The sequence below is a fragment of the Nothobranchius furzeri genome, chromosome 16, assembly GCF_043380555.1.
Source record: "Nothobranchius furzeri strain GRZ-AD chromosome 16, NfurGRZ-RIMD1, whole genome shotgun sequence".
NCBI classification, from domain to species: domain Eukaryota; kingdom Metazoa; phylum Chordata; class Actinopteri; order Cyprinodontiformes; family Nothobranchiidae; genus Nothobranchius; species Nothobranchius furzeri.
In genome coordinates, this window is record NC_091756.1 from 50,445,701 (window position 1) to 50,458,076 (window position 12,376).

At 41.5% G+C, this 12,376-nt stretch overlaps 1 protein-coding gene across 7 annotated transcripts in view; it reads left to right on the forward strand.

Moving 5' to 3' along the window:
- LOC107387469 (rho GTPase-activating protein 44) overlaps nt 1-12,376 on the forward strand; it is a 119,646-nt gene that overhangs the window by 74,076 nt on the left and 33,194 nt on the right. For all 7 annotated transcript variants that reach the window (XM_070545781.1, XM_054749400.2, XM_054749398.2 and 4 more), the window contains exons 4-11: nt 2,753-2,829; nt 2,925-3,036; nt 3,884-3,960; nt 9,265-9,382; nt 10,284-10,352; nt 10,439-10,520; nt 11,047-11,174; nt 11,768-11,879. In XM_070545781.1, coding sequence (XP_070401882.1) covers nt 2,753-2,829; nt 2,925-3,036; nt 3,884-3,960; nt 9,265-9,382; nt 10,284-10,352; nt 10,439-10,520; nt 11,047-11,174; nt 11,768-11,879 — 775 coding nt within the window. The remainder of the gene's footprint in view (nt 1-2,752; nt 2,830-2,924; nt 3,037-3,883; nt 3,961-9,264; nt 9,383-10,283; nt 10,353-10,438; nt 10,521-11,046; nt 11,175-11,767; nt 11,880-12,376) is intronic.

Genomic DNA, 12,376 nt, shown 5'->3' on the forward strand with positions numbered 1-12,376 from the left:
TGATTTTGGCATGCAGCTCATGTAAACCCCAAATTCCTATCTAAAAAAATTAGCATATCATGAAAAGGTTCTCTAAATGAGCTATTAACCTAATCATCTGAATCAACTATTTAACTCTAAACACCTGCAAAAGATTCCTGAGGCTTTTAAAAAACCCCAGCCTGGTTCATTACTCAAAACCGCAATCATGGGTAAGACTGCCGACCTGACTGCTGTCCAGAAGGCCATCATTGACACCCTCAAGCAAGAGGGTAAGACACAGAAAGACGTTTCTGAATGAATAGGCTGTTCCCAGAGCGTTGTATCAAGGCACATCAGTGGGAAGTCTGTGGGAAGGAAAAAATGTGGCAGAAAACGCTGTACAACAAGAAGAGGTGACCAGACCCTCAGGAAGATTGTGGAGAAGGACCGATTCCAGACCTTGGGGGACCTGCGGAAGCAGTGAACTGAGTTTGGAGTAGAAACATCCAGAGCCACCGTGTACAGGCGTGTGCAGGAAATGGGCTACAGGTGCCACATTCCCCAGGTCAAGCCACTTTTGAACCAGAAACAGCGACAGAAGCGCCTGACCTGGGCTACAGAGAAGCAGCACTGGACTGTTGCTCAGTGGTCCAAAGTACTTTTTTCAGATGAAAGCAAATTTTGCATGTCATTCGGAAATCAAGGTGCCAGAGTCTGGAGGAAGACTGGGCAGAGGGAAATGCCAAAATGCCCGAAGTCCAGTGTCAAGTACCCACAGTCAGTGATGGTCTGGGGTGCCATGTCAGCTGCTGGTGTTGGTCCACTTTGTTTTATCAAGAGCAGGGTCAATGCAGCTAGCTTTCAGGAGATTTTGGAGCACTTCATGCTTCCATCTGCTGAAAAGCTTTATGGAGATGAAGATTTCATTTTTCAGCACGACCTGGCACCTGCTCACAGTGCCAAAACCACTGGTAAATGATTTACTGACCATGGTATTACTGTGCTCAATTGGCCTGCCAACTCTCCTGACCTGAACCCCATAGAGAATCTGTGGGATATTGTGAAGAGAAAGTTGAGAGACGCAAGACCCAACACTCTGGATGAGCTTAAGGCCACTATTGAAGCATCCTGGGCCTCCATAACACCTCAGCAGTGCCACAGGCTGATTGCTTCCATGCCACCCTGCACTGAAGCAGTCATTTCTGCAAAAGGATTCCTGACCAAGTATTGAGTGCATAACTGAACATGATTATTTGAAGGTTGACTTTTTTGTATTAAAAACACTTTTCTTTTATTGGTTGGATGAAATATGCTAATTTACTGAGATAGGAATTTTGGGTTTTCATGAGCTGTATGCCAAAATCATCAATATTAGAAACAATAAAAGGCTTGAACTACTTCAGTTGTGTGTAATGAATCTAATATATATGAAAGTCTAATGTTTATCAGTACATTACAGACAATAATGAACTTTATCACAATTACTACCCTGAAAGGTACAGAGGAGGATTAGGGCCACTGAAAAGAAAAGAAAAGAAAGAGAATTCTTACTTTAATCTGAGAATTCTGACTATTTTTCTCAGGATTATAAAAGTGACAATGTATAGTTTTTGTCATTCATTTCTGGAAATATCCATCGAAATGTTGTAGTAAATGACTTAAAAGATGCCCAGCTGTTGAAAAATATTGGCGGTTTCATAACATATAACTATAAAAATCTGGTCTAAAATACGTTGAGCGGGTCTAAGTCTCTGGGCGACGCCAAATTGGATGCCCTGTTTCCTTCTACGGAAGTATGTGAGGACAAAATGTATTTACTGATTTGTAACAAAGGGTTACAAAACTTTCACCTTTAATAAACATTTTTACTTTACACATTTAAATCTTCACTCATTGCCAATGATGAAAGGGAATCTGATGATCATATTTTGCTGGAGGTTGCACTCCCAGGGATTTTTGACCTCAATGACCCTCCGTTGGTCAGGTCATATTTGAACACAAAAATAATGCTTGCTTGCTGTGATGAGGTATGTACTTCTCCCATCACCAGGGAAAATACACACCGCCACTTTAAAGTCAGAATTCTGAGTTAAAAGTCAGAATTTTCTTTATTTTTTCTTTTCAGTGGCCCTAATCTTCTTCCAGAGTACGAATATTTTTGTGTTGGCTTTTTCACCTAAAACTTTTTTTGTACCTGTGTTTTACATAACAAACATTTTCAGATAATAAAATGTAGAATAAAAACGCTGAGAGATTTTTGTGGCAGGTAAAAGAGATCAACCCTATAACGTAAAAACGGAGACTCCCCATTTCAACATTTCCAAGATCTCTCCCTCCTCAGCAGGATTAGGACTTTCTTAGAAATTTTGCCTTTACTTGTCTTTTGCTGTCTGGTTTGATACTCTGTTGCATCTCATTTAGACCTCTGATGTCCTGCATTTGGGTCCATTTCTCTTCGTCAACACTCTTCCCACAACAAAGAATATTTTAATTAATAAGTTTATGGTCTATGAATCAACCAAATGCTTAAACAAAGCTGACTTTTTTATGTATTTTCATGTTATGGTAGAGGTTAGTATAACATAATGATTCCGTTAAATAAATGAAAAGAACTTTCTGTTAATAAATTAATAAAATAGCAGCTCATGTCTGTGAAATGCTTCAGTCATCTGTGTTTTTTAGCTGTTCGGTCTTTTTTGTGTGCGAGAAGATGTGAAAGTTTGTTTCATGTGCTAATCACAGTTTTCAGAGATGAATGACACCTTCAGACAGTTTCTGCTTATCTTTTCAGAAAAAGCTTCCTCTTACAACACTCGCACAATGTCTGGTGGAGGGGGCCGTCGTTCTCGGCGACGAGACTCTTCTGGGGTGAGCACACGCGTGATCGGATTTTTATGCAAAACTCCACAAACCTCCTAGGTTGTTCATGTTTTGCTGAGGGGTGAATTCCTGTTACGTTGCAGCAAGATGCTGAAGCTATGTGGAGAGACGCAGGACAAACTGGCTCAGGAGCTGATCTTGTTTGAGCTCACGACAGAGAAGGATGTGATTGAACCTTTGTCTGACCTGGCAGAGGTAAAGAAACCAGACCTGTGTGATTGCAGGGTTTTTATTAAACTCATTGCTGAGCTAACAGAGTCAGCGGTAGAGTTGTTTTTCTGTTGACCAGTTAGAGGTGAGATGTCCAAACATCAGGAAATAAGACTCCAAATCCTGCCATCTGAAGCTCTTCTCTGATCTTCTAATCTTCTAGGGCCCAATCCCAATACACGCACAGTGCCCTATGGTCTTCTGTGAAGTACACTTGGAGGAAGTGCACATTACCGTAATTTCCGGACTATAAAGCACACCTCAATATAAGCCGCACCTACTAAGTTTAAAAAAAAAAAAACATGGAACTGTACTTATATACTCCGCACCGGGCTGAAAGCCGCAGATATCTACCGGATATCTACTGAATTGAAAACATAGTTTCACTGAACGTAACTGAACTGATCAGTATCAAACAAAACAGAAAAGTTATTGATTAGTTTATTCATTGTCCTCCTGCGCACTGAAACCACTGAAGTCATCTTCTTCAGTGTCGGAGTTGAACGGCCTCAGAAGAGCTTCGTCACACACCTTTTCTGTGGCGATGTCAGTGTTGTTAGGGATTATTTTTCTGATTGAGATGTGATGTTTGTGTTTGTTACATTTCTTTGAGCATTTCATCTTAGTTTCTGTTTATTGGGATCACTGACATGAAACTGCGTTTTCTGAGCACTGCATCCGAGACTTATTTCATTTATTAATGATCTGTTTTCATACAAACACAGAGTTGGATTTCACTCCAACAAGGGTTGCTGACTATACCGAGCCTGTTTCTCACCTTTTTTCACACCAAAAACCCAACCTGAGTAAAACTATATTCTGTTCTTTGCAGGTGGAAATCCCAAATATCCAGAAACAAAGGAAACATTTAGCAAAACTGGTCCTGGACATGGACTCTGCACGCACAAGGTGAGCGCTTTTCTGTGTGTGACTTTATTGTGAGGGACAGATGTGTGGTTGGGATGTGTGAAACTCCATCTCCTGTGAGTGAAGCGTTTCTGAATGTCACCAGGATTTGATTGCACACCATGAAGCTGCTGTGAAGTTAAAACTTCTATCGCTGCGTGCTGCTGTCAGTGTGTGGAAAGCTCACACACACTCATGTCTGGCTAGTTTAAAGAGGAAGTCACTCTTTGGTATAACCTTTCACACTCAGTTTGTAGTGAAACATGCAGTTAAAGTTGTTCCTGACAGCTTCATGGGGTTAGCGCCCCTCGGATGTCTGATTCTTGTTGTCCCCTGCTGTCATAGCAGAAGACATTAACAGGTAGATCATTTGCAAGCAAACTTTTCTTTATTAAGGCAAACATACAAGGCACTTTTTAGGCCTACAGATCCTTTTCTACAAAAAAAACGTAGTTTTGCTGTTTCCTATAAAATATTGGTGTCACGTTAAGGGGATAGTCAGGACCCAAAAATGCAGATACCCAGGATGACACGAGGCAGGAGTTGATTTGTAAAGTAAAAATCCTTTTATTGTAGGGAGAACAAAAATAAATCCAAATGGCAGCGAGCCAAAAATCCAGAAGGAACAAAAACTCACCTAGAGCACAAACTGGAACGAGGCACAAAGCTCACACAGAGCATCAGAACACGCTGACATACAAACAACAATGGACCGACAAGACACTGAGACAAGACAGGGCTTAAATTCACTGGGGCATAATGGGAGGATGATGAGCTGCAGGTGTGAAGGGAGAGAACCAGGTGAAAGTGATAACTAATCAGGGAGGAGGAGCAGGAGAGGACACCAGACCTAACTGAGAAGGACACACACACACACACACACACACACACACACACACACACACACACACACACACACACACACACACACACACACACACACACACACACACACCTAGCTCGAGGAGGACAGACAAACACACACACACACACACACACACACACACACCTAGCTGGAGGAGGACAGACAAACACACACACACACACACACACCTAGCTGGAGAAGGACATAAACACACACACACACACACACACACACACACACACACACACACACACACACACACACACACACACACACACACACACACACACACACACACACACACACACACACACACACACTGAGCTGGGGACAAGAGACTGGTGCTGACCTGGGAGGAATGATTAAAAAGGGTAACAACATAAGACACTTAACTGAGATGCAGACAAAAGACACATGAGGACGCTATGAGACACAGAAGGGAATCTAGAGAGGGATGGAGAAACATCAGGAGACACATGAAGGAAGACACAGACGCAAACACAGACCATGACAATTTGATGTTTATCATATTTTTGATTTTGGCCCACATCACAAATTTTGGACACCAGAGATTTATATGTACTTTAAAATAAAAGTATGGGAGAAATTCAAGCAAAAACAAAGGAAATGTATGGGACTTTAAAAGGTGATAAGGGGAAATAGAACCAAATTTGATATAAAAATGTTGTTATTCAAAACCCCTTATATCATGCTTATGTTTATTTATTTGGCAGACACTTTTATCCAAAGCGACTTACAATTTATAACCTATAGGGTATGTTGTGATCTGTGGGGGAAACCGGAGTACCCGGAGGAAACCCACGCATGCATGGGGAGAACACGCAACTCCACGCAGAAAGGTCGCAGCCGAGTTTTGAACCTGCAACCTTTGTGCTGCGAGGCAACAGTGCTAACAACTGGGCCACCATGCAGCCAATATCATAAGCAACATATCCAACATTTGCATTTTATGACATGTCTACACAGAGAACAGATATTTAGAATTGGTGGTCTGTAGAAAGATTTAAAACACATTTTGAAAATCACCTTCTATCTATGTCTCTTCCATTGAGCGTCTTCAGAAGTACGAAGCATTGTGGCTAGATTTCTCGCAACCTACTCCAGACGCTGTCACATTACTCCCATTCTTGCCCATTTACACTGGTTACCTGTTCAGAACCATATTCAGTTCAAGGTCTTAACTTTCATTTATAAAGCCTTGAGTGGTCCAACTCCCTCATATCTCTCTGAACTGCTCAAACCTTATGTCCCTCAGATCTCTGCGATCAGCAGATCAGAATCAGGTGTAAAACTGCCTCATCAACTGTGCTGGCAGGTTGAATTTCTTCAGCTGCCTTAGGAAGTCCTTCCTCTGCTGGGCCTTTTATGACAGAGGTTATGGTGGGCTCCCACTTGAGGTCCTGCGTGATGGTGGTGCCCAGGAAGCGAAATGAGTCCACCATCATGATGGGAGTGTCAGACAGGGTAATGGGGGATAGTGGGGCTGTGTGCTTCCTAAAGTCCACAACAACCTCCGCTGTCTTCTTGGTGTTTAGCCTCATGTTGTTGTGGCTGCACCATGACACCAGCCATTTGACCTCCATTCTGCAGGCTGACTCATCCCCATCAGAGATGAGTCTGATGACGATGGTGTCGTCTGCAAACTTGAAAAGCTTGACAGACTTGCTGTTGGAGGTGCAGCTGTTGGTGTACAGGGAGAAGAGCAGAGGGGAGAGAGCACAACCCTAAGGGTTTGCAGGTCAGAGAAATTCTTCCCCAGCCTGATATGTTGCTTCCTGTCCATCAGGAAGTCAGTGATCTACCTGCAAATTGGGTCAGGCATGTTCATCCGGGACAGTTTGACTTGGAGGAGGTCTGGGAGGACTGTGTTGAAGGCAGAGCTACATGAACAGGATCCTAGCATAGGTACCGGGGAGTCCAGATACTGCAGGATGAAGTGTAGAGCCATGTTGATTGCATCATCTACACACCTGTTGGCTCTACAGGCAAACTGCAGGGGGTCCAGGAGGGGGGCTGTGAGGGTCTTGAGGTGGGGGAGAACCAGGTGCTCAAATTACTTCATGACCACAGATGTCACAGCCACAGGTCTGTAGTCATTGAGTCCAGTGATCCTTGGTTTCTTGGGGACAGGGACTATGGTGGACATCTGAAGCAGGCGGGCACATGAGATGCCTCTAGCGAGGAGTTGAAAATGCCCGTAAACACTGGGGCCAGCTCTTCAGCACAGTGCTTTAGAGTGGCAGGAGACACGCTATCAGGGCCCGGGGCTTTTTGTGTGTTTTAGAGTCTTGAATTGCTTCCTCACATCTGCCTCCCGAGTGTGTAGGGTTGTGGTGGAGGTGTGTGATGTGAGGACCTTCTGGGTGAGGGATGAGGAGGAGGGTGCTGAGAGTAAATTCCACGGTGAGGGTGATGGCTCTGGAGTGGGGGGGTAGGTAACCAATGTCTTGGGTCATCATCAAACCAACAATAGAAGTTGTTTAAACTGTTGGCCAAGAGCAGATTATCAGTGAGGCGGGGGTTCTGGATTTCTAGTTCGTTATGTTTCTTAAGCTTTTCCAGACAGAGGTCGGGTCGTATTAGGAGATTTGCTGCTGAATTTTGTCATGATGCTGGTGCTTAGCTTTGGCCAATTGTGAGCCTGTACTTAGCGTCTCTGTAGAAGTCCTTGTCCTCACTTTTTAAAGCTTCTCTTTTCTAACCACAGCTGTTTGAGTTAACTCACCCTGGTGCGTGATGGTATAGATCACCTATTCTTGTACATCTTGAAGATGCATTGCAAATCTCGTGGGGAGCGGGCCTCCCCATTCGCTGCCCCTAAACTCTGGGTTACATTCCTCCTCCATGTAGGTCTCATCACTAGATTGGTTTAAGTCGGTGCTGAAAGGCTATTTTTTTATCACTTAGCTTTTGATCAGTGACCTTGTTTTACTATCTTTTAGATTTGCTGCCATTTTTGTTTTATTCTATGTTGCTTCCCTGCTCAAAATTTTTTAACCTTTTTATTTAATGGTGTTTTATGTTTATTCTTAGTTTTAGTCATTCCACCATTGTTGTGATTCATTTGACACGATTCTTTTTCATTTTTTGGCTGTTGAATTTCTGTCTTTTACTATGGAGTTTCCCTGTTCCTACAGCAATTTGGTCTGCTGTTATACTGTTATTAAATGTGCTTTATAAATGAATATGGTACGGTAAACTTTTCCCTGATATTAGAGCTTCTCAGCTTGTAGCAGCTTGAGCGGGAGATAGGTGGGCGTAGCCAACTCCAGCTGTTTTCTTAAAGTGACGGAGTCCTGAAACTACTCATTGTAGAAGGTTCTGAAGCTGTCAAGAATAACAGTGAAATAAATCACTTCATGTGAGAGGGGTTTAGTACAGAGAACTTCATTAAGATGCTTTTTGTCAACTATTATAACTAAGACCATAAATCACAATATGTCCCTTTATCTGCTGTAGTTTTTTATGAACTCAGATTAGGGAGTTTAGCTCTTTGATTGATGAGCTAACAGCTAATAAAAAAGATAGGATTACTATATTAGAATGACTCCAGTCTCTATAATAACTGTATTTATGAATGCTGTTATGATGCCTTTACTGTGTTAAATCTTAAATTACACTGATTAAGACACAAGATTATATACACAAATTAATTAGCATGAGAAATTAGCAACAGAGCATATAAACAGTGGCATTTCCACCACAGCGTATGATTAAATACCATTAATGCTATTAATTCGTTTGCATAGCTAATGTCTGGATTTGAGAAAAACACTGTGATGCTTTCTACTCATCTGTGTTTACCTGCTTCATGATAAAAACAAGCCCGCTATGAGGCCTTGGCCAGCAGAATGTTTATAAGTGTTGTCGCTGGTTGGAAAGAAGTGAGGGCTTCTCAGAAATACATAACAAACAGTTTATTAAGTATTTTGCATATTTAGTCATTTGTGATTTTAAGTATAAGTTTTGTGTTGTTTGATGAGTTAGAAACTGTTTTCTGATCAGTTTCCATCTGCTGAGTTGCTGTCACATCACTAGTAAATATAATAGGATGTTCTTTTCCTCGTTACAGTCCAGTCTGTCAGTTTTTAGTGACCCAAATACGAAGCAATTTTTTCCATCATGCTGCTGTGATCTGAAGTCCTCTGGCAGCGTTTCATATTATCTGCAGTCAGTCTGACAGAAAGAGGAAAGAGAAGAGACAGTGAGCTAAATTTAGAGGAAAATACTGTTTATGGCGAATTAGTAGCAGAGACTTTTAGTTTTGTGTTGATCTGTATGTTTTTGTAAGAATCCGTCTGACTGGTCGAATCTGTTGGCAGGATTAAAGTTTAGAAAAAGATGCGGCAAGCTTTTGTGACGAAGTTTTGTAAATGAAAAAAGGCATACAGAAAAAAGAAAGAAACGGTTTTCCTTCACAGATTTTACCAGTCCTCTAAATCCTCGGGAATGTCGAGTACCCTGCAGCCAACCGGAGCCAAGGCCGACCACCTCAGGGAGGAGATGGAGGAGGCAGCCAACCGCATGGAGATCTGTCGGGTCAGTCCCCGTGACACTACGGTCCTGAGTGTCAGAGAAAGTTCTGGGATTTATCCCTGAAGGATGAATGCAAAAGGATAAAGAAAGACAGAGAAATATTAGTTGTTTTTGCCCCAAATGTTTTCAGTCCATTTATCTGTTTTTGAAAATGGAAGAGTTAACCCTTTGATGCATGAATTATGAAATCTTCAACCATGATGTTTTAACAAATTTTTTCATTCATCTTTAGGTGTGAATGAAACAAATTTCAACAAATATTTTTTGTAAAATTTTATAATTTACAAATAATTTATTACATGTCCACCTCAGTGGACACCGTGCATTCTGAGCATGAAATATGTTGGCTTGGCTTACTGAAGTCCAAATGGAGGGGCTCAAATGCAATAAAGTCTTCAACAGCTGTGCTTAATAGCAAAAACAAATAAATAACAATTTTGAGTACCTGTCCACTGTAGTGACCATTATGCATCAAAGGGTTAAAGTTCACTAAATGTTTTTCCTGTTTTTAGGACAGGTGACCGTATTTGTGCACCTGGATCTGAGAACATGTAATAATGAATAACAGGAAGAAATGGAAAATTTTGCCTTAAAGAAAGAAAAAAATAATTTCATATGAAACTTTATTTTCTAGGGTTTCATCAGCGGCCCTTTAAAGGCTTAAACGAAACATTTTTGGGTATTTCCTGGTGATTTTTGTTTTTTTTTTGCTTATCAATGTGAGATAAGGTGATTTTCACATTGAGTAAACAATAAGATGTAAGGAGCAGTTTGGTCCATTCTCAAGATACAAAAAGTAAACTCTAAACAAAATGAAAGAATAAAAATAATTTCCAGCTGTCACAAACATTTATTGAGGTTCTTGTTTAACGCTATGTCTTCTTACATACCTAACCCTAACCAGGATCAATTATCAGCTGACATGTACAGTTTTGTGGCCAAAGAAATCGACTATGCAAGCTACTTCCAGACAGTAAGTGCAGCACCTTTACCAACTGTGTTATAACTGAAGACACACTGCTGACCTGTTGGTGTCCCTCTGTCTCTGTCTCCGTCCAGCTAATAGAGGCCCAGGCGGAGTACCACAGGAAGTCACTAGAGCTGCTTCAGAGTGTTTTACCTCTGATCAAAGCTCATCAGGGTGAGTCTGACTGCCCCTGCCTCTCTAACCTCTCTGGTAGACTCTCCTGTAGATATAAGAGAGAACAATGATATATTACTACTGTGGTAACCCAGTGAGATTCTAGTTCGCAGTGCAACAAAAAACTTTTGTTCTCAGACTTTAAAGCAAAAGTCTTTCCAGTAAGTTTGAATAAAAACGTATTAAGAGAATCAGGTATGGAAAGTGACTGTTGCTATTTAAGTGTTCCACTTAGTGGACAGTCCCTTACATTGATGATACATTTAACTGCACAGACACGCCATCATTTTAACCCATTTTAATTAACACTAGCTCCATTTTTTACATCTGGAGGGAGAAACTGTAAGATTTTCAAAATGCTGATCAGCAGTATTCTTCTAAGAACAGGAGGTGAATAAATCCAGAGTTTCTAGTTTCTGACTGTTGGTGACTCCCTTACATTCGTGTGTGTGTGTGTGTGTGTGTGTGTGTGTGTGTGTGTGTGTGTGTGTGTGTGTGTGTGTGTGTGTGTGTGCATGCGTTACAGAGAGCTGGGTGGAGAAACCCTGTTACGGGAAACCATTAGAGGAGCACTTAGCGCTTAGTGAGAGAGATATAGCCTTCCCCATCGAGGCCTGTGTCACCATGCTGCTGGAGTGTGGCATGCAGGAGGAGGTAAACACACACAGCTGCTTTATCATAACACGCAGACTCAGGAAGCATGTTTACAGAAATGATGCTGAGTGTTAAGTCAGTCTTAATTACTCCGTTAGAGCCGTTAATTATTGTTTGATGGTAATAGTATTCTGACTTAGTGATTAGCGGTGGAAAGCACCTGATCTGCACAGCATCTGCCTGCACCTGTAGACCTACATATTTCAGCTGACTGACTACAGGTTTTATTTACGTGGAGGTGTTCTGTGGCATCCTGGGAACTTTTTCTAGATGGAGGCAGAACAGTAGCATGTTCTGTGATTTATTTGGGGGCAAATGTTTCTAGATTCTTCATTCAAAATTTTAATATTTCAAAACAGTAGATTTAGTTATCTGCCGCTGCCAAAAGGTGAACGGAGGGAGAGAATGTTTTTGCCTGCAGCTGTTTAGATGTGTGACCTAAGATGACCTTAGTGTAAAACTCTGGTGTGGAAGGTGGTGTATAATCAGTGCATTTCTACAAAAAATAAGAGGATTTAGATTTTTTTTTCTTTTACACGAGTGAAAGTCGTGTTTATGGGAATCTGAACTCTGCTTTTGGTTTTGTGTTCCAGGGTTTGTTCAGAATCGCTCCTTCGGCCTCCAAACTGAAGAAGCTGAAGGCGTCTTTGGACTGCGGGGTGTTGGATGTTCAAGAGTTTTCTGTAGACCCACACGCCATCGCAGGTGAGCGATCCACTTCCTGCAGTTTCCGTTACCACGACAACTAGTAACCATTAAGACATGCTTTGCATCAGCGGGTTCATGCGTTGGAGTTTATTTTCTATAACTGTGTTTCCTGATCTCAACTGGAGAGAGGCGATATTCATTTGCTGCACTAAAACAAAACACCTTGTGCTGCTTTCCTCTCTGATGCACATTTAGGTTTTTCTTCTGCTATTATCTGTTGGTGGTATATTAGAATTCAAACATTGCTGTGAAATTCGTCTGAAACAGAAATGAGTTCAAATCAAAATGTTTTTTGCCTCTCTGCTGTTGTACAGCCAATTAAATGAAAACATCTGGAGATTAACTCCAAATATAACCGAGTAATGTCACAGAGAGTTCTCATTTTCTGAGGAGGCTGCAGCAAAAATAATCTGTTATTTTTTCTGTGGCTGTCACATACTCGCTTTGAAATCAGAACCGTGATGGACCACAGAAGAAAGAAAAGCTTTCAGGCT